The sequence below is a fragment of the Ahaetulla prasina genome, chromosome 17, assembly GCF_028640845.1.
Source record: "Ahaetulla prasina isolate Xishuangbanna chromosome 17, ASM2864084v1, whole genome shotgun sequence".
NCBI lineage: Eukaryota > Metazoa > Chordata > Lepidosauria > Squamata > Colubridae > Ahaetulla > Ahaetulla prasina.
The window spans coordinates 7,334,840-7,360,810 of NC_080555.1; the positions used below are offsets into that span (position 1 = coordinate 7,334,840).

The window sequence follows — 25,971 nt, forward strand, 5'->3', positions numbered from 1 at the left end:
TAACGAAAGGCGGTTTTGATTCCAGAATTGAGGGGGGAGAGGAAATACATGGCTGTTTTGATGAGAATCCCCTTCCGTACGAAGATAACCAGCGGCGTTCGCTGTATTTTCACAACCTGCTTTCTTTATTTTGATATAACACATTCTGTCCGTGCGTTTGATTCCGTTTCCGTTCAGATAATTCCTTTTCTCCCCATGTCCCCACACCTGCACGCCCGCATACATACACACACACACACACACACACACAGAGAGAGAAAATAGCCGGGTTTATCTACACAAAAGATTTTGCACCAAAACTGGGCGATTCGATCCATCGTCGCCCAGTCGTTGCACTTGGCAATTCTTTAAAAAGTTACACGCCTCGTCGCTCGCTCTTAAAATTAAGAGGAAAAGAAAATTCGAGGAAGCCCTGCATTTTAAAGAAACCGAAGAACTCTCGGAGGAAAATCAAACGGTGTAGGCAAGCCGCCAACATCTGGAGGGCGCCAGGTTGCAAAAAGCTTGAAAATGAATGGGACCGAGTGCTCCAAAGTGGTTGGTCTTGAAGACAGACAGATTCACGCACCCCCCGTCATCTAGGACAGACAACCGGCTTCTCTCCTCCCAAGTCTTCGAGGACAGCTGTTGTGACATACTGGGCAATCCCGCAGGTGTTAGAATCTCTGTCCATCCGGAAATAGCCCTGACAGAAAATATATCAAGAGTTCGATTCAACAGTCAAAATTTCCCTAAGGCAGGGGTCTGCAAACCTGGCTCTTTTAAGACTTGTGGACTTCAACTCCCAGAGTTCCTGAGCTTTGCTGGCTGAGGAACTCTGAGAGTTGAAGTCCACAAATCTTAAAAAGAGCCAAGTTTGCAGACCCCTGCCCTAAGGAACACAGCTAATCAAATCAATTATCGATCAGAATAGAGCTGGAAGGGTCCTTGGAGGTCTTCTAGTCCAACCCCCTGCTCAAGCGGGAGACCCTGGTCTATACCACTTCAGACTTAAAAGCTTTCCAGCGATGGAGCACCCGCAACTTCTGGTGGCAAGTAGTTCCACTGGTTAATTGTCCCCACTCTTTGGTTTCTACTGCATGAATGTCAATTTATGTCAGTGATGGGGACTGGCGCTTTTCCTGCCCCCTGAACTGGGTTTTGCTTTACCTAACTCACTTCCCCAAGTTATCAAGAGTTGAGAGTATCCACAAGGTTATCTAGGCTAGCGTTTCTCAAGTTAAGGAACTTTCAGATGGGTGGACTTCAGCTCCCAGAATTCCCCAGGCAACTTTCATGGCTAAGGCGGGACTAGAACTCCCCGTCTCCTGGTGATTGGCCCAAAGTCACCCAGGTGGGTTTCATGGCTAAGGCGGGACTAGAACTCCCCGTCTCCTGGTGATTGGCCCAAAGTCACCCAGGTGGGTTTCATGGCTAAGGCGGGACTAGAACTCCCCGTCTCCTGGTGATTGGCCCAAAGTCACCCAGGTGGGTTTCATGGCTAAGGCGGGACTAGAACTCCCCGTCTCCTGGTGATTGGCCCAAAGTCACCCAGGTGGGTTTCATGGCTAAGGCGGGACTAGAACTCCCCGTCTCCTGGTGATTGGCCCAAAGTCACCCAGGTGGGTTTCATGGCTAAGGCGGGACTAGAACTCCCCGTCTCCTGGTGATTGGCCCAAAGTCACCCAGGTGGGTTTCATGGCTAAGGCGGGACTAGAACTCACTGTCTCCTGGTGATCAGGCCAAAGTCAGGTTTTCATGCCTGAGGCAATGCCAGAACTCACCGTCTCCTGGTTTCTAGCCTGGTATACCTTACGTTAAGAAGAGATTGGACTGCCATTTTTCAGAAACGATATAGTAGGGTCTCCTACTTGGGCGGGGGAGGTTGGGGTTGGACTAGATGACCTATAAGCTCCCTTCCAACTCTGTTAAATCTAATCTAATTTAATCGGACCACTACACCCAAGAGGCACTTCCATTCCCTTCTCTTTTCCCTACCAATCCGTTGGAACTCAACCCACCTCTTCTCCCCAGTGCGTCCCCCACGAGTTCTGGATAATCCAGTATGATCCACTCCAGGTCCCGCGTCGAATTTTGCCTGCAAAAAAAGCACCAAAAAACGGTCACGAATGCGCCTTTCTTTCTAAGACCTATCGAGAAAGCTATCAAGTTTTTGAAGCTCCATTCTTGCTAAATGGGACTAAAAACCTTGAGCGTCGCAATTTTGCCCTCAATGACTTGTTAGCTAACATCTAGGGGCAGTGATGGCGAAGGTTTTCGGCACCGAAAAGATCACGTGGAAACCTCGTGCGTGCTCGTCGGGGCCGCGGTCCGGAAAAGCTGAACTCTGACGATCAGCTGGCAGATCAGTTTTCGACACAGAGGACAACTGGTCGTCGCACATGCGTGCGCGCCAGAAACCAGGAAGACAAACGGGCAAGGCCACACGTGCCGGGTGACATGGGTTCTTGTGCCATTTTGGGCACGCGTGCCATAGGTTCGCCATCCCGGATCTAGAGCGTCAATCTGGGTAGCCACAGAATTTGCAAGTGAAAACTTTCGCCTTCTCCTAGGTTTGCATCACTTAAATTTGCAAATTCAAACTTTCGCGAGTTCAGACTTTTGCAAGTTCAAACTTTCGCAGGTTAAAAACTTGCGCCCTTTTTCTATGTTTGCATCAGATTTGGGGTTTACGGGTTAATTCTCGTTCATCAAACTTTGGTGGCGTTTCAGGCAACAGGATTTGGCTCGAATGAATGAATTTATCGCATGGCATCATCAACTAAAACAATTTGCAGAAGTCCTCGACTTATGACCATTCTTGGAATCAGAAATCAGAATCCTCTTTGGCCGAATAGGTTGTAAAAAAAAATGCTTTTAGAAGTAAAAAAAAAAAGATTGCGTGCCACAGCTGATCACCCACCCCCCTCCAAGCGCTGTTCTACTTACCACATGCCTCCTTTTGTCGTACACTCGCACGCGCATCTTGCATTTGGTGCATGGTGTGCAGTGCGCATGCCCGGGCAGCGTCCAGGCGCAGCCAGCGAACCGGTAATAAACCGGTTCAGATCTCACCACTGGTTCATCCAACAACCCAACTGCCTTTAAACTGGTGTTGTGAGGTCCCATCTCAAAACTGGCGGGACGCTGAATGGAGGATCAAGCCAGTATTCCGTGGGCCCCGACAACCAAGAAAACATGGCTTACCTTCGCCGAAGCCAACTATAAGGACTGCGTGATCCAGCCATTTGGGGTCACAGCTCACCTTGGACCTCTGGATGATGCCTTGTCGGTAATGCTGCCCCATGGAGAAAATCCAAACAGACCATGATTAATAGCCATAGAGGGATGAGAGTTTAAATCTTAGTTACCTCTCTAGGTCTCTCTTTTTTTCTCTGACTCATCCTTTCTGGAATCCCCTCCGGCGGCCAAATTCACACATTTCATCTGTATTTTGACCCAGGTTATTTTCGTAACCGCCACCAACTAACCCTGTGGCCTAGGTTTCTGCAATACAGGTAGGTCCTCGACTTAACGACCATAATGGAGCCCCGAATTTCTGTCGCTAAGCGAATTTGAAGTGAATTTTGCCCCCGTTTTACGACCTTTCTCGCCACGGATGCTCTGGGAATCCCTGGAGTTATTCACTTACTAACACGGTCGTTAAGTGAATCGGGCTTCCCCCCTTGACTTTGCTCATCGGAAGGTCGCAAAAGGGGGAATCATTTGACCCCGGGACACAGCAACCGTCGCAAATATGAATCAGCGGCCAAAGCGTCTGAATCTTGATCCCGTAACAGTGGGGGTCGTAAGTGCGAAAAATGGCCTTAAGTCCCTTTTTTTCAGTGCCGTTGTTAACTTCAGTCACGAAATGGACGGTTGTAAGTCGAGGACTAGCTGTACAGGAGCTGAGCCAAGTTCAAATGAACCCAGGTTAGGGATCTGGGAAAATTCAGCCTCAAAATTCAAGGTGTTGGTTATCACCTTTAAAGCGCTCCATGGCATAGGACCGGGTTATCTACGAGACCGCCTGCTGCTACCAATAGCCTCCCATCGACCCATGCGCTCCCATAGTGGGGGTCTCCTCAGGGTGCCGTCGGTCAATCAGTGTAGACTGGCAACCCCCAGGGGGAGAGCCTTCTCTGTGGGGGCTCCTGCCCTCTGGAATGAACTGCCTCCGAGGATACATCAACTTCCTGATCTCCGGACCTTTCGCCGCGAGTTAAAGACCTTTCTGTTCCATCGTGCAGGGCTGGCTTAATGGAAGTTTTTTATTGGGGTTTTAATATAGTTTTATTATAATTCTTTCAGCCTTTAATTTAATTAGTTTTTCAATGCTTTTTTTAACTTTTTGATTTGTACTTTTTTACCATGGCTGTAAACCGCCCTGAGTCCTTCGGGAGAAGGGCGGTATATAAATTAAATAAATCACTAAAAAGAACCTAGGCAGCGAATTGGGAAGGATGTCAGCGAGCGAAAAAGTTCCGTTCTCCAGAATTTTACCACCACCACCACCACCCCCGTTCTCACCTGAAGGGTTTTTATGTTCATCAATGCTGTGACGGGACCCTGGGTGGCCACAATATTAGCAATATCTGGGAGAAAAAAACATCACACATCAACATGGAAGCTCAGCCAAGCCCAAAATTTACAAGAGCGAAATCAGGATTTTGGAACTAAATTCATTTCCCCTCCCAATTCTGCTGATCCAATTCTACAGAGGAATTATTGAGTCTGTCATTTGCACCTCTATAACTGTCTGGTTCGGTTCTGCAACCCAACAAGAAAAACACAGACTTCAGAGGATAATTAGAACTGCAGAAAAAATAATGGCTACCAACCTGCCTTCCATGGAGGACCTGTATACTGCACGAATCAAGAAGAGGGCCGTGAAAATATTTGCAGATCCCTCACATCCGGGACATAAACTGTTTCAACTCCTACCCTCAAAACGACGCTATAGAGCACTGCACACCAGAACAACTAGACACAAGAACAGTTTTTTCCCGAAGGCCATCACTCTGCTAAACAAATAATTCCCTCAACACTGTCAGACTATTTACTGAATCTGCACTACTATTAATCGTTTCATAGTTCCCATCACCAATCTCTTTCCACTTATGATTGTATGACTATAACTTGTTGCTGGCAATCCTTATGATTTATATTGATATATTTATTTATTTATTTATTTATTTATTTATTTATTTCGATTTTTATACTGCCCTTCTCCCGGAGGACTCAGGGCGGTGTACAGCCAAGTAAAAATTCAATATATAAACATTAAAAAGAAGTTAAAAAGAAATATTATAATGTGGCCGAAATATTAAAACCATTTAAAATCTTAAAACATAAATACCCCAATAAAATTTCAATCCAGTCCCGCTTGAATAAATAGGTGCGTTTTCAGCTCACACCGAAAGGTCCGAAGATCAGGCAATTGACGTAAACCGGGGGGTTTACAACCATATATTGACCATCAATTGTGTTGTAAATGTTGTACCTTGATGAACGTATCTTTTCTTTTATGTACACTGAGAGCATCTGCACCAAGACAAATTCCTTGTGTGTCCAATCACACTTGGCCAATAAAATTCTATTCAAAGAACAGGTCATCCTGGACACATCACAGCTCGTTTCCTGACCGTTCAAAGTTACGACGGCTCTGAAAAAAAAGTGACTCGCGGCCATTGTTTCACGCTTAACGACCTTGGGGGCAATCCCCCACCGTCCCGCGATCAAAATTCGCTTGGAAACTGGCTCATATTTACGACAGACATAAGTTCCACGGGGAAGCGTGAGTCACTTTAAGAACCATTGCAACGATTCACCGAACAGCAGCGGATAAGAAAAGTCGTAAAATGGGGCAAAATTCACTTAACGAAGGTCTCACTTAGCAACATAAATTTTGGGCTCAATTGTGGCCCTAAGTCCAGGTCGTCCTCGACTTAACAACCACGGCCACTGTCATTGCCAAGCAAGGCGGATGTGAAGAGTCACCCCACATTTTTACTTCTCTGCCGAATTGGCGAAGCAAATAGTTGTTAAGTGAAACACAGAGCTGTTAAGCAAATCGGGCTTCCCCCCCCCCTTTTAACTCTGCCTGTCAGAAGCCCGCCTGGGAAGATCCCAAATGGTGATCACATGATCCCAGGACTCTTCAAGCGCCCGAATTTTGTTCACGGGACGATGGGAATCCTACACCCGTTGTCAATGTGAGGATTGGTTGCAAGTCACTGTTTTTCAGTGCCGTTTCAACGGTCACTAAACAAATGGTTGTAAGACAATTCTCATCTTTTTATATATAAATAATTTTTATTTCCATTTTCCAACATCTCATCTTTTAATGACCCCATAATCCCTTGCGGGGTGGAGTCTGGCCAGTGGTAAAATCCAATTATTTTTTTTTTACTACGGGGTCTGTGGGCGTGGCTTGGTGAGCATGGGGTGGCTTGGTGGGTGTGGCAGGGAAGGATACTGCAAAATCCCCATCCCCACCCCACTCCAGGGGAAGGATACTGCAAAATCTCCATTCCCACCCCACTCGGGGGCCAGCCAGAAGTGGTATTTGCTGTTCTCCGAACTACTCAAAATTTCCGCTACTGATTCTCCAGAACCTGTCTCAGAACCTGCTGGATTTTCACCTCTGAGTCTGGGCAACTGAATGGAGCTAGCCAAGCATTTTACTGGCCGGATGCCTTTCCTGTCGCCAATGCAGAGTTTTGTTCAGCAGATATATTTCTCATCGTGCCCGGAGAGAGAAATAATCTGCCTCTACCTAGGATTGAACTCACAGCCCTTACTGATTGTAAGGCCAGACGCTCCACCTCTAGGCCACCCCACCACAATGGTTGTAAAACAGTGTCTACCGGTATTAAGCCACAATGTTGTTGTTGTTGTTGTTCTGGGGGGGATGACATCATATAAATGCACCCCTTGTGTTTAAATTGGTTGAACATGTAAAAGAGACTGTCTGCTTGCAGATAAATGTTTTGATTCCCACTCCAATGTTTCCATTCCAAGATTTTTTTTAAAATCTTGACTTAACATCAAAAACATCATCAAAAAAGGACAACAAAGAATGTTCTTTCTGCGCCAACTCAGTAAGCTCAAACTGCCCAAGGAGCTGCTGATTCAGTTCTATAGAGGAATTATTGAGTCTGTCATTTGCACCTCTATAACTGTCTGGTTCGGTTCTGCAACCCAACAAGAAAAACACAGACTTCAGAGGATAATTAGAACTGCAGGAAAAATAATTGCTACCAACCTGCCTTCCATTGAGGACCTGTATACTGCGCGAATCAAGAAGAGGGCCGTGAAAATATTTACAGACCCCTCGCATCCTGGACATAAACTGTTTCAACTCCTACCCTCAAAACGACGCTATAGAGCACTGCACACCAGAACAACTAGACACCAGAACAGTTTTTTCCCGAAGGCCATCACTCTGCTAAACAAATAATTCCCTCAACACTGGCAAACTATTTACTAAATCTGCACTACTATTAATCTTCTCATCGTTCCCATCACCAATCTTTTTCCATTTATGACTGTATGACTGTAACTTGTTGCTGGCAATCCTTATGATTTATATTGATATATTGATCATCAATTGTGTTGTAAATGTTGTACCTTGATGAACGTATCTTTTCTTTTATGTACACTGAGAGCATATGCACCAAGACAAATTCCTTGTGTGTCCAATCACATTTGGCCAATAAAAAATTCTATTCTATTCTATTCTATTCTATTCTATTCTATTCTATTCTATTCTATTCTATTCTATTCTATTCTATTCTATTCTAAACCTGCTAATTTTTCAGGGGCCTCAAGAGCCTTATAATTCAGAGGTCTCTATTCAGCCCTCTGCCATAGACTTACACCTCTCGTCTCTCGGAAGTATGCTGTAACCGTCAATCTTGGTTAGTTTTCGCCCCTTGTGTTTCTGGCAGTGCTGACTTTTCTCCACGTAGGGATAAAGTTTGCTTGATGACAGTCCACCTGGAAAAGAAACCGAGGAAGCTTCACAAAAGAGACAGATGAGAAAATCTTTTTGAAAAGTTATTCTTTTGGAATGTCCCTCATTCCCAAATAACTGCCTGGAAGCTTTTAATATCCAGGCAGATAATTCCCTATCTTGAGTTTTTTGCTGCCCAAAAATCCAGTTTTCAGCCTACAAAGCAAGCCAAGTTGATCATCAAATAACAACTCTGAAAACAGCTGCGGGGATTGGGTGTGTCTGTTTGAAGGAAAAGAAGGACAAGGGGTGACTTGAGAGCAGAAATTCCACGTTTTGGGGGGTGCCCCCCCCAAAAAATAGGGTCAACCTATTTTTCCAAAGCACCAGAAGGCAGGACAAGAAGCAACGAACCAAGGAGAGAAGCAACTTGGAATTAAGGAAAAACTTCCTGAGAGGGAGGACAATTAACCAGCGGAACTGCTCGCCACCAGAAGTTGTGGGTGCTCCATCACTGGAGGTTTTCAAGAAGAGACTGAACAGCCGTTTGCCTGAAATGGTGTAGGGTTTCCTGCTTGAGCAGGGGGGTTCCGACTAGAAGACCTCCAACTCCGTTGTCCTGTTATCTCTGCCTCCCTCACCTGCTCGCACAGAGCCCACCTTGCTGGGTTGTTGTGATGCTCCAACATGGGTTGAGCCACCACAGCCCGGAGTCCAACGAGAGGGGAACAGTTGTGCAGACTCACGTAAACGTTACAACAAAAGAATGCGACAAACGGGGATGTCCACATACTCTTGTTGAAGACGTATTGCAACGCGTCCCAGACGTAGCCCCCTAAACACCCTCCTCTGGAATGGTATGTGCAGTCGATGATTTCTAGAACGAAAGAAGGGGGGAAAAATATTATTTCGAAGAAGATTAAGATGGGTGGACTTCAACTCCCAGAATTCCCCAGCCAGCATGCTTTAAGATGGGTGGACTTCAACTCCCAGAATCCCCCAGCCAGCATGCTTTAAGATGGGTGGACTTCAACTCCCAGAATCCCCCAGCCAGCATGCTTTAAGATGGGTGGACTTCAACTCCCAGAATTCCCCAGCCAGCAGGCTTTAAGAAGGGAGAACTTCAACTCCCAGAATTCCCCAGCCTGCATGCATTAAGAAGGGTGGACTTCAACTCCCAGAATTCCCCAGCCTGCATGCATTAAGAAGGGTGGACTTCAACTCCCAGAATTCCCCAGCCAGCAGGCTTTAAGAAGGGAGAACTTCAACTCCCAGAATTCCCCAGCCTGCATGCATTAAGAAGGGTGGACTTCAACTCCCAGAATCCCCCAGCCAGCATGCTTTAAGATGGGTGGACTTCAACTCCCAGAATCCCCCAGCCAGCATGCTTTAAGATGGGTGGACTTCAACTCCCAGAATCCCCCAGCCAGCATGCTTTAAGACGGGTGGACTTCAACTCCCAGAATTCCCCAGCCTGCATGCTTTAAGACGGGTGGACTTCAACTCCCAGAATTCCCCAGCCTGCATGCTTTAAGACGGGTGGACTTCAACTCCCAGAATCCCCCAGCCGGCATGCTTTAAGATGGGTGGACTTCAACTCCCAGAATCCCCCAGCCGGCATGCTTTAAGACGGGTGGACGGGTGGCAGGGGAAGGATACTGTAAAATCTCCATTCCCTCCTGATCAGCTGGGACTCGGGAGGCAGTGAATAGATGGGGGCAGGGCCAGTCAGAGGTCGTATTTATCGGTTCTCCGAACTACTCAAAATTTCCGCTACCGGTTCTCCAGAACTGGTCGGAACCTGCTGAATACCCACCTCTGGTAAACTTCAAACTCCCAGAATCCCCTGGGAGTTGAAGTCTAACCCGTCTTAAAATTGCTGGGATTGAGAAACACTTGAATGAACTCTCCTTGCTCCCCTTCCTTCCCCTCATAACTGACGGACGTACCTTGCACTGAGAGGCTGCAGTTCACATTTCGGTGAATCTTCCACAGTGCCTCTATGTTGGAGACGGCCGCGAAAGCCCAGCAGGAACGGCAATCTCCCTAGAAAAAGAGTTAAAGGTAAAGGTTCCCCTCGCTCATACGTGCTAGTGGTTCCCGACTCTAGGGGGTGGTGCTCATCTCCGTTTCAAAGCCGAAGAGCCAGCGCTGTCCGAAGACATCTCCGTGGTCATGTGGCCGGCATGACTCAACGCCAAAGGCACACGGAACGCTCTTCCCTTCCCACCAAAGGTGGTCCCTATTTTTTCTACTTGCATTTTTGACGTGCTTTCGAAACTGCTAGGTTGGCAGAAGCTGGGACAAGTCACGGGAGCTCACCCCGTTACACGGCAGCACTAGGGATTCGAACCACTGAGCTGCCGACCTTTTGATCGACAAGCTCAACGTCCTAGCCCCTGAGCCACCGCGTCCCTCGAAAAAAAGAAAAAGAGTTAGGAAACATTAAACCAGGATCTTTTGGCCCGTGTCCTCCCATTTCTAACCACGGCCCTGGTCCAGGGCAGGAAAATTCACACGGCAACATCGGTAGCATATAGAATAGGGGTCTCCTACCTTGGTCACTTTAAGACTTGTGGACTGAGGAACTCTGGGATTTGAAGTCCCCAAGTCTTAAAGGGACCAAGGTTGGAGACCCCTGCTCTACGTAAGTCACGTCCATCAACACCAAAAGTCCCAGCTGGCTGAGAAGACGGAAATCGGCGCCCGATGGGATGTTCCTTTGCAGAAGATACGTTGGGCAGGTCTCTCTGTCCACCGCTCACCTGGTCCTTCACTGGCGACAAGCCCTTTTTTCTCCAGTCGCAGAATCGGGGTGTCGTCACGAAGGCGCGGCGCAGCTCCGTCGGGCCAAAGGGCACAGGCCGCAAAACCGGGGCGCCAAACCTCTTAGCAAACTCGCTTTCTGCGTAAGGGGAGAAAACCGACATTTTTTATATTATTCGCCGGCGGCTTCGGCTTATATACAACTCCAGTCTTCTCTAACCGGCCTGAGTTGGGCGGGGGATGAGGGGTATTGTAGTGCAGTGCTCCGTGGAGGAAGCATCTGGCTAGGAGTGGGCATCAAAAATTTTAGCAAGGGGTTCTCGGCCTGGTTGCTGGGTGGGCGTGGCCTAGTTGGCCTTCTGCACCACAGTGAGGGTGGGGGCGTTTTTGCCCTCCCCGGACTCTGGAGGCTTTTCTTGAGCCTCCAGGAGGGCGAAAACGGCCTTCCCAGGTTCTGGAGGCCTTCCCGAACTTCTGGTAGGCCCATTTTTCACCCTCCCCGAGCCTTTGCACGCACCCTGCACTTACCTGCATCCAAAACAGGCTGTGTGGGGACTACTGGGAGGGGTGGGGCAGAGTGGGCGGGGCCAGCCAGGAGTGGGATTTGGGGGTTGCACAGAATCTTAGCTACAGGTTCTCCCGAACCCCCAGCAGGTTGGAGAATTGGGCGAAGCCTCGGTTAATCTGAACTTTCTCTTTGCCAAAAAGCGCCAAAAATGCCACCTAAGTGCGAACAACGGTTCTATGTCACTTCCCCCCCCACCCCCCCCAATTCTGACGTCGCTTTGAACGGTCCCCTAAACGCACCGTTCTAAGACGAGGACTACCTGTGTTGATCCCGAAGGCCCTTTCCCCGGTTGGCCCTTCAGCAATTCAAACCACGCCGGTCAAATGTTTATTTAAAAAAAAAAAAAAGACCGATTAGAGGTGACCCACTGCAGGCGTGGGGTGGCAAAGCCTTCCGTCTTCATTTTTATTAATTTTCTATTTTTACTCTTCCTCGAGAGGGGAGACGTCCGTGCGGAATTTTCAGCCCCGGCTGCCAAAATAATTTGGCCGGCCTTGGGTGTTGTGTACCTTCACCAAAAAAAAAAAAGGAGTAGGGAAAAGAGGCCGATGGTGGGGTTGTGGGTGGGGAGCCAATTCTTTTGATCGGGCTGCGATAGCCTTGTGCGACTCGGGCAAAATATTCCCCAGGAATTCAATTTACTTGGAGCCTTTGCTTGGTATTCCACCGGGTTTTGTGCCAGCTAAGTTGCCCCCACCCCCACCCCACTCCTGCAGCTCATCCCTTCAACTGGGGTTGAATGAAACACGCTGCTTAAACACCCAACGCTTGCAGTGCCCAAACAAAGGAGCTATTGTGTAGCCGGCCGTCCCAAGCCGTTTCCTGCAAGCCGCTGAGATAAGGGCAGCTTCCCGCAACAGGCTTCACCGTTTCAGCTTAACAGAATTTAACAGAGCTGGAAGGGGCCTTCAGAGGTCTTCTAGTCCCCCTGCTCAGGCAGGAAACCCTATATGCCATTTCAGGCAGGTGACTGTCCAGTCTTTTTCTTTAAAACTTCCAGTGGTGAAGCACCCACAACTTCTGGTGGCGAGCTGTTCCACTGGTTAAATCGTTCTCGCTGTCAGGAAATTTCTCCTTAATTCCAGGTTGTTTCTCTCCTTGATCAGTTTCCATCTTCTTGTCCTGCGCTCAGGAGCTTTGGAGAATCAGTCAACCCCCCTCTTCGCTGCGACAGACCCTCAAGTGACAGAATAACTGAAGAGTTGGAAGGGACCTTGGAGGTCTTCTAGTCCAACCCCCCACTGCTCAAGCAGGAGACCCTATACCATTTCAGACAAATGGCTGTCCAGTTTCTTCTTAAAATCCTTCTTTTTTGGAAGGAAGGAAGGAAAGAAGGAAGGAAGGAAGGAAGGAAGGAAGGAAGGAAGGACAGAGTTGGAAGGGACCTTAGAGGTCTTCTAGTCCAACCCCCTGCTCAAGCAGGACACCCTACACTGTTCCAGGCAAGTGGATGTCCAGTTTCTTCTTAAAATTCTTCTTTTTAGGAAGGAAGGAAGGAAGGAAGGAAGGAAGGAAATCTCTAAGAAGTATGTTAATTGCAAGAACATTCAAGGAAGGAAGGAAGGAAGGAAGGAAGGAAGGAAGGAAGGACAGAATTGGAAGGGACCTTGGAGGTCTTCTAGTCCAACCCCCTGCTCAGGGAGGAAACCCTATATCATTTCAGACAAATGGCTGTCCAATCTCTTCTTGAAAGCCTCCAGCGATGGAGCACCCACAACTTCTGAAGACAAGTTGACAGATTAAATTGTTTTCATTGTCAGGAAATTCCTCCTTCGTTCTAGGTTGCTTCTCTCCTCGGTTAGTTTTTTTTTTTTTTGTCTTGCCTAATGGTGCTTTTAAGGGATGCAGTGGCTCAGTGGCTAAGACGCTGAGCTCGTCGATCAGAAGGTCGGCAGTTCAGCGCTTCGAATCCCTAGCGCCGCCGCCTAACGGGGTGAGCTCCCGTTCCTTGCCCCAGCTTCTGCCAACCTAGCAGTTCTAAAGCACGTTAAAAAAAAAAAATGCCAGTAGAAAAAATAGGGACCACCTTTGGTGGGAAGGTCACAGCGTCCCGTGCGCCTTTGGCGTTGAGTCACGCCGGCCACATGACCACGGAGACGTCTTGGGACAGCGCTGGCTCTTCGGCTTTGAAACGGAGATGAGCACCAACCCCTAGAGTCGGGAACGACTAGCACGTATGTGCGAGGGGAACCTTGACCTTGACCTTTAATGGTGCTTTGGAAAATAGAAAACTGGACGAGAAATCCAGCCTGCGTTTGGAGAAAAAAAATAGCACCTTGACCTGCTTGGACCAGCTGAGCAAGCTACGGAGAGATTTAATCGTCGGTGTCGATGCAAGGCTGAAACGCAGCTGGTTAGACCTTGCACAAAAGTTGGGTCCTGTGGTGGGCTTATCTTACAAACATCCTGCTTGCCACAGAGGCACGGTGGTCCGCCCACTTCTGCAGGAAGGGAACACTCGGCTCACCACCAGCCCCGCCGCTAAGCCAACGCTGGGGTCTTTGCTTGCACCCGCTGTCAACGGCAACACTTTCCAAATTTGCAAACCGGGGCTGCGCGGTTTAGCCGACACATTTCACTTGATCGAAGTAAATTAAGGTTGCTTGGCTGCTATTGGAATGTCCCCTCCTTCCTGCTTCTTGGGCGCTGCCTCCCCGTCGTCGCCATTTCATACAGTTGTGGCCAAAATTGTGGAAAAATCGTTTCCATCGATTCTTCCTTGTCTGGCCTTCAAAGATGCTTTGGAAAATAGCTTGACCCCCTTCCTCTTCCTCTCTGTGGCAGCCCCTCAAATATCGGAAGATGCTCTCCTGTCTCCCTCGGTCCTTTTTCTTCACTAGACTAGCCAGGCCCTGTTCCTGAAACCGTTCTTTGTATGTTTTAGTCTCCAGGCCTTTGATCATCTTAGATAGATTCAGATTAACAGAGTTGAAAGGGACCTGATAGGTCATCTAATCCAACTCCCCCCCCCGCTCAAGCAGGAGACCCTACACCATTTCTGACCAATGACAGTCCGGTCTCTTTTCATAAGCCTCCTGGGATGAAGCTCCCACAACTTCCGAAGGCAAACGTCTGTTCCATGGGTGGATTGTTCTCACTGAACAAAATGAAACTGACCGTAGGCCGTAGTCTGCCTTCTGTTCTTCTGCATCCTGGTTATTAATCCCCACCGCTTAATCAAACATTTCATTTTCCTTGGCATCTTACCTGTCAAATCACTGAAAGGGGTGATCCCGTATTGCGCCGTCCCCAGCTCGGTGTCCTGCAAGACTCGGCTGGTTTCCATGTTCTGTGCAAAGACCTTGAAGCGGTAAATCGTATCTAGGGGTAAAGAAATTAAAAGGGGCAGGAAGCAGAAAACCCCATTTCATTACAGACGTGGACGCTTAGCTGACGTTAGACCCCAGTTTGTCTGCTCCTTCCCCTTCCTGGGTAACCATGGTTTTCATATTTTTTTTAGATTGGGAAGCCAGGAAAACCGTTCCAGAAAGAGAGAACGGCAAAGCCTTGTAGCCAAATCCTTTTCGTGTCCCTATGGGGGTTTTAACACCTCAGGAGTCAACATCATTTTATTTTAAGCTCGTGGAGTGCACTGAAATGCTTCGAAATTTGGAGCAGATTAAAAATGAACGCAGCTGAAAGTCAATGCTTTTAGAATGGTGGGGTTTTTTTCAGCCTTAGCAGCTTGAAGATGTGTGGTGTGGACTTCGACTCCCAGAATTCTCAGCCAGCATGCTTTAAGATGGCTGGACTTCAACTCCCAGAATCCCCCAGCCAGAATGCTTTACGATGGGTGGACTTCAACTCCCAGAATCTCCCAGCCAGCATGCTTTACGATGGGTGGACTTCAACTCCCATAATCCCCCAGCCAGCATGCTTTACGATGGGTGGACTTCAACTCCCAGAATCCCCCAGCCAGCATGCTTTACGATGGGTGGACTTCGACTCCCAGAATCCCCCAGCCAGCATGCTTTATGATGGGTGGACTTCAACTCCCAGAATCCCCCAGCCAGCATGCTTTACGATGGGTGGACTTCAACTCCCATAATCCCCCAGCCAGAATGTTTTACGATGGGTGGACTTCGACTCCCAGAATCCCCCAGCCAGCATGCTTTACGATGGGTGGACTTCGACTCCCAGAATCCCCCAGCCAGCATGCTTTACGATGGGTGGACTTCGACTCCCAGAATCCCCCAGCCAGCATGCTTTACGATGGGTGGACTTCAACTCCCATAATCCCCCAGCCAGCATGCTTTACGATGGGTGGACTTCAACTCCCAGAATCCCCCAGCCAGAATGCTTTACGATGGGTGGACTTCAACTCCCAGAATCCCCCAGCCAGCATGCTTTACGATGGGTGGACTTCGACTCCCAGAATCCCCCAGCCAGCATGCTTTACGATGGGTGGATTTCAACTCCCAGAATCCCCCAGCCAGCATGCTTTACGATGGGTGGACTTCAACTCCCAGAATCCCCCAGCCAGAATGCTTTACGATGGGTGGACTTCAACTCCCAGAATCTCCCAACCAGCATGCTTTACGATGGGTGGACTTCAACTCCCATAATCCCCCAGCCAGCATGCTTTACGATGGGTGGACTTCGACTCCCAGAATCCCCCAGGCAGCATGCTTTACGATGGGTGGACTTCAACTCCCATAATCCCCCAGCCAGCATGCTTTACGATGGGTGGACTTCAACTCCCATAATCCCCCAGCCAGAATGCTTTACGATGGGTGGACTTCGACTCCCAGAATCCCCCAGCCAGCATGCTTTACGATGGGTGGACTTCGACTCCCAGAATCCCCCAGCCAGCATGCTTTACGATGGGTGGACTTCAACTCCCAGAATCCCCCAGCCAGAATGCTTTACGATGGGTGGACTTCAACTCCCAGAATCCCCCAACCAGCATGCTTTATGATGGCTGGACTTCAACTCCCAGAATCCCCCAGCCAGCATGCTTTACGACGGGTGGACTTCAACTCCCAGAATCCCCCAGCCAGCATGCTTTACGATGGGTGAACTTCAACTCCCAGAATCCCCCAGCCAGAATGTTTTACGATGGGTGGGTTTCAACTCCCAGAATTCCTCATCCAGCAGTTCGTCTAGGGAATTCTGGGAGTTGAAGTCCATGCATCTTCCAGCTGCCAAGATTGCAAAACCCACTGCTTTCAAGGGCATCTGACTGACCTTCTTGCCTTGATGGTCTCATATCTGCTTCTCTTCTTCTTATTCAAATCTGCATTCTCACATACTAAAAACATGGCTGGATTCAACCTCTACTACAATTTATCAGAATCCTATTTTTATGGAGCTAGTTTTAAGATTCACGGTGCAGTAGAGGGCGAAGCAGAAATTCACAGATATTGCTTACCTTCTTGGCTGGTGTAGGTTTTGCCAAACTTCGCCATAAACTCCTGAAACCTCCGGGTCATTTCTGTCTGGATTAAACAAGAGTGCATAAAAAGTTAAACCCGCTTCAGAATAAAAACATTGCAAAGATAAATTTCCCTTTTGCATTTGAATTTTTTTTTTGCTTCTACAAACGCAATGCTGCCCGTAAGCTTCGTGTTAGCCTTGTTAAACTCTCATTTATATTTCTGGGGAAATTGGGAAAAAAGAAAAGGTCAGCTGAATGCAAAGCTGTTTTGTAATTCCTGAAACATTTCTTTCCTCGGCTATTTCTTTCCGTTTTTTGACTTTATTCTGCTTGGGAATTTTTTAAACAGATTTTTCTCGAAGATGTTTCTGGAGCTGGTGGCAAACCGACGATAGCTCTCCCCGTTATTCTATCAACTTTGTAGCAGCAGCCTGCATTTTCCAGTCTGGGGAAGAAAAAAATAATTTCTCTCCCCCGATAATACGGAGAATCACCGGAGAGCTGGGGAGAAAAATTAAAAGATTTTGATTGATAATTTATCAAGCACATCTATGGATCCAAGAGAGATTTAGAACTGAAACCAAGGAGAAATTTCCTGACAGTGAAGATAATAGAATAGAATAGAATAGAATAGAATAGAATAGAATAGAATAGAATAGAGTAGAGTAGAGTAGAGTAGAGTAGAGTAGAGTAGAGTAGAGTAGAGTAGAATAGAATAGAATAGAATAGAATAGAATAGAATAGAATAGAATAGAATAGAATAGAATAGAATAGGAAAAAATTAGAATGGAATGGAATGGAATAGAATAGAATTTTTTTATTGGCCAAGTGTGATTGGACACACAAGGAATTTATCTTGGTGCATATGCTCTCAGTGTACGTAAAAAGACAAGATACATTCGTCAAGTATCATAAGGTACAACACTTAATGATAGTCCTAGGGTACAAATAAGCAATCAGGAAACAATATCAATGTAAATCGTAAGGATACAAACAACAAAGTTACAGTCATACAGTCATAAGTGGAAGGAAATGGGTGATGGAACAATTAATCAGTGGAACAGCTTGCGGGTGTTCCCATTGAGGGTGCCCCATCAATGGGGGGGGGGTTTCTAGGAAAAGATTGGACGGCCATTTGTCTGAAATGGAATAGGGTCTCCTGCTTGAGCCAGGGGTTGGACTAGAAGACCTCTAAGGTCCCTTCCATTTTTTCCTGTTATTCTATTAGAGGGCTGGAGGCTAAACCATATGATGAATGGTTAGGAGGACTAAGCCTAAGGAAGAGAAAGATTGGGGGGAAGGTGGTAGCTGGTTTTTAATATTTGAGGGGCCGCTACAAAGAAGAGGGGGTCAACTTATTCTCCAAAGCACCTGAAGGCAGGACAAGAAGCAACAGATGGAAACTAATCAAGGAGAGGAGCAACCTAGAAATAAGGAGAAATTTCCTGACAGTGAGGACAATTAACCAGTGGAACAGCTTGCCACTAGAAGTTGTGGGTGCTCCAACACTGGAGGTTTTCAAGAAGAGATTGGACAACCATTTGTCTGAGATGGTATAGGGTCTCCTGCTTGAGCAGGGGGGTTGGACTAGACGACCTCCAAGGTCCCTTCCAACTCTTCTGTTATTTTCTGCACAGCAAATTATTATAGGCAAGTTGCAAGGCTGATTAGAGATTTTTTTGGGGGGGGGGAAAGAGGAAATGATAGCCATTTTGCTCCCTTCTTTCGACCGCCCCCATCTCCTTTCCCTACCAGGGGTCTCCTCACCATGCCCGGATCCGAAGAAAGGGTAAAGTTGGCACAGAGAACAGAGATCCATGCCGGCCATAGCATCAAGCAAGCAGCGAGCTTGGCCAGCCACATTGCGGGTGCGTCTCGTTGCATCTGGGTATCGACAAAGGATGGAAAGAAAAATGAAGATTGCGGGAGGGGGGGGCGGCTGCATGGAGGGGAAAACCACGACGACAGGAAGGCGAGGTGTGAATTTTATAGCCCTTGATCTCAAAAGCAAGCAACCGCTGTTTTCTCTTCTTTTTAAAGTTCTTGGAACTTTTGCAGTCGTGGCTCAATCAATCAATCGGCGCATGAACAAACGACAACCCCAAAAATGTTGACGAAAATTCTGAAGTCATCCAGATAGATTCGAGTCATTTGCAACCGGGGCTCATTTTTGTGTTTTCGTTTGAGACATTCGGCTGCTCGTCCATGGAACATAGAATAGAATAGAATAGAATAGAATAGAATAGAATAGAATAGAATAGAATAGAATAGAATAGAATTTTATTGGCCAAGTGTGATTGGACACACAAGGAATTTGTCTTGGTGCATATGCTCTCGGTGTACATAAAAGAAAAGATACGTTAATCAAGGTACAACATTTACAACACAATTGATGGTCAATATATCAATATAAATCATAAGGATTGGGAACTATGAAACGATTAATAGTAGTGCAGATTCAGTAAATAGTCTGACAGTGTTGAGGGAATTATTTGTTTAGCAGAGTGATGGCCTTCGGGAAAAAACTGTTCTTGTGTCTAGTTGTTCTGTTGTGCAGTGCTCTATAGCGTCGTTTTGAGGGTAGGAGTTGAAACAGTTTATGTCCTGGATGCAAGAGTTGGAAGGGACCTCGGAGGTCTTCTAGTCCAACCCCCCTGCTCAAGCAAGAGACCCTCTACCAGTGGTGAAATGTGAAATGTAAAATTTGTTACTACTGGTTCTGTGGGCGTGGCTTGGTGGCTGGGGGTAACATGACTGGGTGGGCGTGGCCAACTTTTGTTTTGTTTTTTTTACTTTTAAAAGCATTTTTTCGACCACCTCTTTGGCCGAAGAGGTAGTTAAAAATGCTTTTAAAAGGCTCTGACGATCTCAGCTGAGTTGCCTGACCGTCAGAGGCTTTTTTTTCTTTTAAAAGCATTTTTGTTTGCCTTTAAAAAGAAGAAAAAAAGCCTCTGACGATCAGGCAACTCAGCTGGGATCACCAGAGCCTTTTAAAAGCATTTTTTTTACAATCTCTTTGGCTGAAGAGGTGGTGGAAAAAATGCTTTTAAAAGGCTCTGACAATCCCAGCTGAGCCGCGCGATCGTCGGAGTTTTTTTTTTTTTTTTTACTTTTAAAAGCATTTTTTCTTTGGCCGAAGAAAAAATGCTTTTAAAAGTTAAAAAAAACCCACCAACCTCTGATGATTGCGCGGCTCAGCTGGGCATCAGGGGGGTGGGCAGGGATTTTTGCTACCAGTTCTCCGAAGTACCTGCTGCCATCACTACCGGGATCGAGTGATCCGGTTTGAACCGGGAACATTTCACCCCTGGGCAAGAGGCTGACTCTGTAAACCGCTTAGTGAGAGAGGCTGTAAAGCATTGGGAAGCCGTATATAAGTCTAAGAGCTGTTGCTATTCCTTCCTTCCTTCCTTCCTTCCTTCCTTCCTTCCTTCCTCCTGATTAAAAATGCAGTATTGCAGGCTAACCCTGCCCACTGCCAGCAGTTTGATCCTGACCGGCTCAAGGTTGACTCAGCCTTCCGTCCTTCCGAGGTGGGTAAAATGAGGACCCAGATTGTTGGGGGGCAAGAGGCTGACTCTGTAAACCGTTTAGAGAGGGCTGTAAAGTACTGTGAAGCGGTATATAAGACTAGGTGCTATCGCCTAGCCTGACTAGGTGGCTCAGTGGCTAAGACACTTCCCTTGTCGATCAGAAAGGTCGGCCGTTCCGCAGCGGTTCAAATCCCTAGTACAGGTTTCCTGCGTGAGCAGGGGGTTGGACTAGACGGCCTCCAAGGTCCCTTGGTTACTGTTACTGCTATTCTGTCGCTTGATGGGGGCCGTCGGAGAGAAGAGAGGGTCAACTTATTCTCCAAAGCACCCGAGGGCAGGGCAACAAGCAACGGATGGAAATTTGATCCAGGAGAGAAGCAACCTGGAACGAAGGAGAAATTTCCTGACCGTGAGGGCAACGAATCAGCAGAACCGCTCGCCACCAGAAGTTGTGGGTGCTGCAACACCGGAGGTTTTTTTAAGAAGAGACTGAAGAGCCATTGGTCTGAAATGGGCATACAGTCTTCTGCTTGAGCTAGGAGACCTCCGGTTTTCCATTTGACCAGGATGGGTTGGACTAGAAGACCTCAGAGGCTCCCTACCATCCTCTCCTCCTGGGGGGTTTCTGTAGTACTCTCTGTTCTCGAGACACCACAAACAACACTTGCCTTGGCTTCAAAATGCTGAACATTCCTACCTGGGCGGCTCCCAAAAACATCAAAAGGCCGGAGAAGGATCGTTTCCCCCCCACATCCCCAACTCCCCCGGCAGCCCTCCAGCCGAAATGGGGTTTTTATCTTCAAAGGGGGGGGGACGCCCCACATCCCCGTCCCCGTGCGCCCCCTCCCTCCGCATGGGAAACGTTTGATGTGGAGACCTTGGGTGCAGGTGTCCGAAGAGCTGTTTGTGAACAGCTAATCTCCAGCCGGGGCGATGCGCAGCCCTGCAGCTCTGCCCTGGGTTTTCCGACTCCCTCCCCATAGGAACATTCCTCCCCACGGACCTGGGGTGAGGGTGGGGGTCCCTATTTATAGCTGATAGACGAGAGGTCTCTCTTGGGGAGGAAAGTCAGGCCTGGGAGGGGGGCGGGGGTGCAAGGGAGGAGGAGGGAGAGGAAGAGGCGAGAGAGCATCAAGCTGTCTTCTCCAGGGTCAATTCGCTGAATTTTAGAAACGAAGGGCAACGTAGTCCCACAATAACAAGAGCTGGAAAGGGACCTTGGAGGTCTTCTAGTCCTACCCGCTGCTCAAGCAGGAAGCCTTATACCGTTTCAGACACATTTTCCTTCCTTTCTTCTCCGGCTTTTTCTTCCTTCCTCCCTTCCCTCCCTCCCTCCCTGAATCCTTCCTTTTTTTTCTTTCCTTCTTCCCTCCCCTTCTTCCCTTCCTTCCTTCCTTCCTTCCCTTCCTTCCCTTCCTTCCTTCCTTTCCTCCCTCCCTCCCTTCCTTTCCTCCCTCCCTCAATCCTTCCTTCCTTCCTTCCTTCCTTGCTTTCCTCCTTCCCTCCCTTCCTTCCCTCCCTCCCTCAATCCTTCCTTCATTCCTCCCTTGCTTTCCTCCCTCCCTCCCTCAATCCTTCCTTCATTCCTTCCTTCCTTCCTTCCTTTCCTCCCTCCCTCAATCCTTCCTTCCTTCCTTCCTTCCTTCCCTCCCTCCCTCAATCCTTCCTTCCTTCCTTCCTTCCTTGCTTTCCTCCCTCCCTCCCTTCCTTCCCTCCCTCCCTCAATCCTTCCTTCATTCCTCCCTTGCTTTCCTTCCTCCCTCCCTCCTTCCTTCCTTCCTTCCTTCCTTCCTCCCTCCTCCTTCCTTCCCTCCCTCCCTCAATCCTTCCTTCATTCCTTCCTTCCTTCCTTCCTTCCTTCCTTCCTTCCTTCCTTCCTTCCTTCCTTCCTTCCTTTCCTCCCTCCCTCCCTTCCTTTCCTCCCTCCCTCAATCCTTCCTTCATTCCTTCCTTCCTTCCTTGCTTGCTTGCTTCCTCCTTCCCTCCCTTCCTTCCCTCCCTCCCTCAATCCTTCATTCCTTCCTTGCTTTCCTCCCTCCCTCCTTTCCTTCCTTCATTCCTTCCTTGCTTTCCTCCCTCCCTCCCTCCCTCCCTCCCTCCCTCCCTTCCTTCCTTATCAAAGAGAAGCAAGCTGGAATTAAGGAGAAGTTTCCTAACAGTGAGGACGCTTAACCAGTGGAACAGCTTGCCACCAGAAGTCGTCCATCACTGGAGGTTTTTATCTAGACTCTTATCTGAAATATTATAGGTTCTCCTGCTTGAGCAGGGGGCTGGACTGGAAGATCTCCAAGGTCCCTTCCAGCTCATTCATTCTATTCTATCCCTTTCTCCGTCCTTGTTTCTTTTCGTTTTCCTTCTTTTGCTTCGGAAACCACATTGGTTCCTCATCCTCCTAAGTAGCTCACAATTACACTTCTTTTCCTTCTCTTGGTTTTGACGACGACCCCAGCTGTCAGTCATCGCCCCAGCTGTCTGTCTGACAAAACAAACAACTCTCAGACAGCATCCCACGATCCAGTGACTTTGCTGTTCCCAAGTCCCTCCTGCTGACTCTAACCGGCATATCGCACCAAGCCGGGGTTTGTTCACGGCATTCCCAGCCATCCCGGGAGAAATAAAAGGATTCCACAAGGAATCCTTCTGCTTGCTAACCGTTTATGGCCCGCGGTGAACGCCAAAATTTTTTTTTAATACTGGTTCTGTGGGCTTGGCTTGGTGGGCGTGGTGTGGCTTGGTATGTGTGGCAGGAGAAGGATATTGCAAAATCCCCATCCCTCCCCACTCCAGGGGAAGGATACTGCAAAATCCCCATTCCCTTCCCACTGCAGGGGAAGGATACTGCAAAATCCCCATTCCCTCCCCACTCCAGGGGAAAGATACTGCAAAATCTCCATTCCCTCCCCACTCCTGGGGGAAGGATATTGCAAAATATCCATTCCCACCCCACTCCAGGGGAAGGATACTGCATAATCTCCATTCCCCACCACCACTCCAGGGGAAGGATACTGCAAAATCCCCATTCCCTCCCAACTCCAGGGGAAGGATACTGCAAAATCCCCATTCCCTCCCCACTCTGGGGCCAGCCAGAACTGCTATTCACCGGTTCTCTGAACTGCTCAAAATTTCCGCTACCGGTTCTCCAGAACCTGTCTGAACCTGCTGGATTTCACCCCTGGTTTATGGTTCTCCTGCCCTCCGGAAGGAAATGAAGCTTCTAGTCCTCATGGTTCCAAGGATCCGGATAGAGACATGTTCGATTGTGGGTGCTGATAAGTAGATAAATAAATTCAGCGGGCACAGATAAATTTATTTATCAGTAGATAAATAAATTCAGCGGGCACAGAGGCCCTGAGCCTCTGTGGCTCAGGCTGCTAATGCAGTCTGTTATTAACAGCAGCAGCCTGCAATTACTGAGGTTTTAGTCCCACCAGGCCCAAGGTTGACTCAGCCTTCCATCCTTTATAAGGTAGGTAAAATGAGGACCCAGATTGTTGGGGGGGGGCAATAAGTTGACTTTGTATATAAATATACAAATAGAATGAAGACTATTGCTAACATAGTGTAAGCCGCCCTGAGTCTTCGGAGAAGGGCGGGATATAAATGTAATATATATTTTAAAAAAAACCAAGTAAGATTTTTTTTCCCCCTTGCATCTTGCAGAGGAAAAAAAAATTAACCAATCTTGTGAACAAGATTGTGTGTATATGTGGGTTTTCCCTGAACTCTGCTTGTGCTCAGGAAAAAAATGTCCCTTTTTTATTAAAATTGTTCCGATGCCACTGAAGATAAAATGCTGAAGACAAGATACACTGGAATATTGCATCCAGTTCTGGTTTAGCACCATGCAAAAAAAAAGAAAAGATGTGGAGACTCTAGAAAGAGTGCAGAGAAGAGCAACAAGGATGATTATGGGATTGGAGGCTAAGAACGGTTGCTAGAATTGGCCATTCCTAGTCTAATGAAGAGAAGGACCAGGGGAGACAGGATAACAGCCTTCCAATATTTGAGGGGCTGCCCCAAAGGAGAGGGAGTCAAGCTATTCTCCAAAACCCCCGAAGGCAGAAGCAACAGTTGAAAATTCACCAAGGAGAGAAGCAACCTGGAATTAAGGAGAAATGTCTTGACAGTGAGAACAATTAACCCGTGGAACTGTTTGCTACCAGATGTTGTGGGTGCTCCCAACAACTGGAGGTTTTTTAAAAAGAGACCGGACAGTCACTTGTCTGAAATGGGCATAGGGGTCTCCTGCTTGGGCAGGGGGTTGGACTAGAGGACCTCCAAGGTCCCTTCCAACGCCTGTCGTTCTGGACTCTATAGAATTTCCCCTCCCCCGCCTGCTGTTGCTTCCTTTTGGGACAAGGTCTGTCATCCAAAATCAAGGTTGTCCCAAAGCTGTTTTTTTTTTTTTCCCAGGAGCCAAATGGACTTTCTGGTTTGTTTGTTTTTTTTCTCCCTTTTGAAGAGGTTTCCCTTTTCATCCGAGAAGCTTCTTCAGCTCTGACTTGGATGGAGGGGGATGGAAGGAGCTGGAAAAAAAAAAAGCTTCTCAGATGAGAAGCGAAACGTCTTCAAACGAAAAGAGGGGGGGGGAAAACACCCCCAAAAAAGTCCAGTTGCCTCCTGAAAAAACAACAACAACACAGCACCTTTTGGGGGCAAGCTTTAAGATGCACTCTGTTCAAGCTCAGGAGCATCCTCTCCACCTCCCTGCCCTCCACCTCCCCTGCAACCCCAAGTGGTCTTTTTCCCCCCCACCCACCCCAAATTCAACTGCTCACATTTTGAGAACTTGCTAAATCCGTGGCGCAAAATCCTGGTCGTTCCAAGAAGGGGGGCACCCTTTGGAGGGACAGAGGGAAGGGAGGGAGGGAAGGAGGGAGGAGGGAGGGTCCCAAGGGGTGGCGAGAATGCCTGGCTTTGCCCCCCTGGGTGGACCGAAGAGCTGGCACCCAGACTCTCCTTCTGCAGTTTGCCGTCCTCGGGGGATGAGGAGTTTGAAAAATGCCAAGGTCAACCCAGGCCTGGAGGAGAGACAGATAAAAGTCTGCTTCCCAGCGTCTCATCGCATCCCCATCCAGGAGGCAGCACCTAAGCGTTGCTTGCTTGCTTGCGGTGCCCACCTGTGCCCATTTCCGACGGCCCCCTCCGATCCCCCGGTGCCATGCTCTTCCTCTTCTTCCTCCACCTCTTGCTGGCCAGCGGGGTGCCCTCCGGTGGCACCTCTGCCCTCCGGGAGGGAGACCCCCCAAGCGAGCAGCAAACCCTCCAGTTTTCTGCCCTGACTTTCAACGAAAGGTAAGGCTTTCCAGCAAGCCCCCCCCCCCCATCTTCCCTGCCCTTCCAAATGGCGGGGGAGCCCAGAAAAAATCGAGGGGCTGGCTGGGAGGAGCTGGGTTCAAATCCCCACCTGGTTGCAAAAGGCAGGGACCCCTCCCTCCCCGCCTGACCCTAGAGTGAGAAGGCGCGAGCCACAGTACTCTGAACTGGGGAACGGCGAATACCACGGATCGGGTGCATCCAGAGGTTTTTTTTGGGGGGGAGAAGTGAGGATGAGGACAGATCTGCTTTTTTTGGGAGTGGGGGATGTTCCTGGGGACATTTTGAAAATGTGGCAGGATTGTAGAGGAAAGGATGGCAAAGGAAAGGGGATTTTTGAGGGGGCAGCAGAGGAATTTTGGGAGCTGCCAGACTACACCTCCCATCAGGCACAGGTGAGGGAAAGTAAAAGCCCCTGAGGGTAATAATTTGGAAAGGCTGATGGGAGGTGGTACCCACGCCCTTCCCTCTCCCC

At 48.3% G+C, this 25,971-nt stretch overlaps 2 protein-coding genes across 3 annotated transcripts in view; one reads left to right on the plus strand and one right to left on the minus strand.

Moving 5' to 3' along the window:
• Positions 1–25,971, plus strand: part of BBS1 (Bardet-Biedl syndrome 1) — a 63,572-nt gene that overhangs the window by 21,809 nt on the left and 15,792 nt on the right. The window lies entirely within an intron of this gene.
• On the minus strand, positions 252–18,724 carry CTSW (cathepsin W). 2 transcript variants are annotated; one of them, XM_058160277.1, is made up of 11 exons: positions 18,415–18,724; positions 16,642–16,708; positions 14,478–14,591; positions 10,695–10,841; positions 9,886–9,978; positions 8,730–8,813; positions 7,861–7,980; positions 4,510–4,574; positions 3,187–3,277; positions 2,001–2,077; positions 252–685 (listed from the first exon to the last, which is right to left on the minus strand). In XM_058160277.1, the coding sequence occupies exons 1-11, from the start codon at positions 18,529–18,531 to the stop codon at positions 575–577; spliced, it is 1,086 nt and encodes a 361-aa protein (XP_058016260.1). In that variant the 5' UTR covers positions 18,532–18,724; the 3' UTR covers positions 252–574. The 2 variants fall into 2 exon arrangements, with proteins under 2 accessions (XP_058016260.1, XP_058016259.1); XM_058160276.1 differs by lacking the exons at positions 252–685; positions 2,001–2,077; positions 3,187–3,277; positions 4,510–4,574 and having other exon boundaries at positions 7,866–8,813; positions 9,886–9,982; positions 10,702–10,841.

Excerpts from the sequence above, each read along its gene's own strand:
- CTSW (XM_058160277.1), bottom strand. The coding sequence starts at position 18,531 with ATGCAACGAGACGCACCCGCAATGTGGCTGGCCAAGCTCGCTGCTTGC. Across the intron at positions 14,592-16,641 it reads AACCTACACCAGCCAAGAAG|ATACGATTTACCGCTTCAAG; the intron begins GTAAGCAATATC and ends CTTTACCCCTAG. Across the intron at positions 7,981-8,729 it reads GCAATACGTCTTCAACAAGA|GTGGACTGTCATCAAGCAAA; the intron begins GTATGTGGACAT and ends TTTCTTTTCCAG.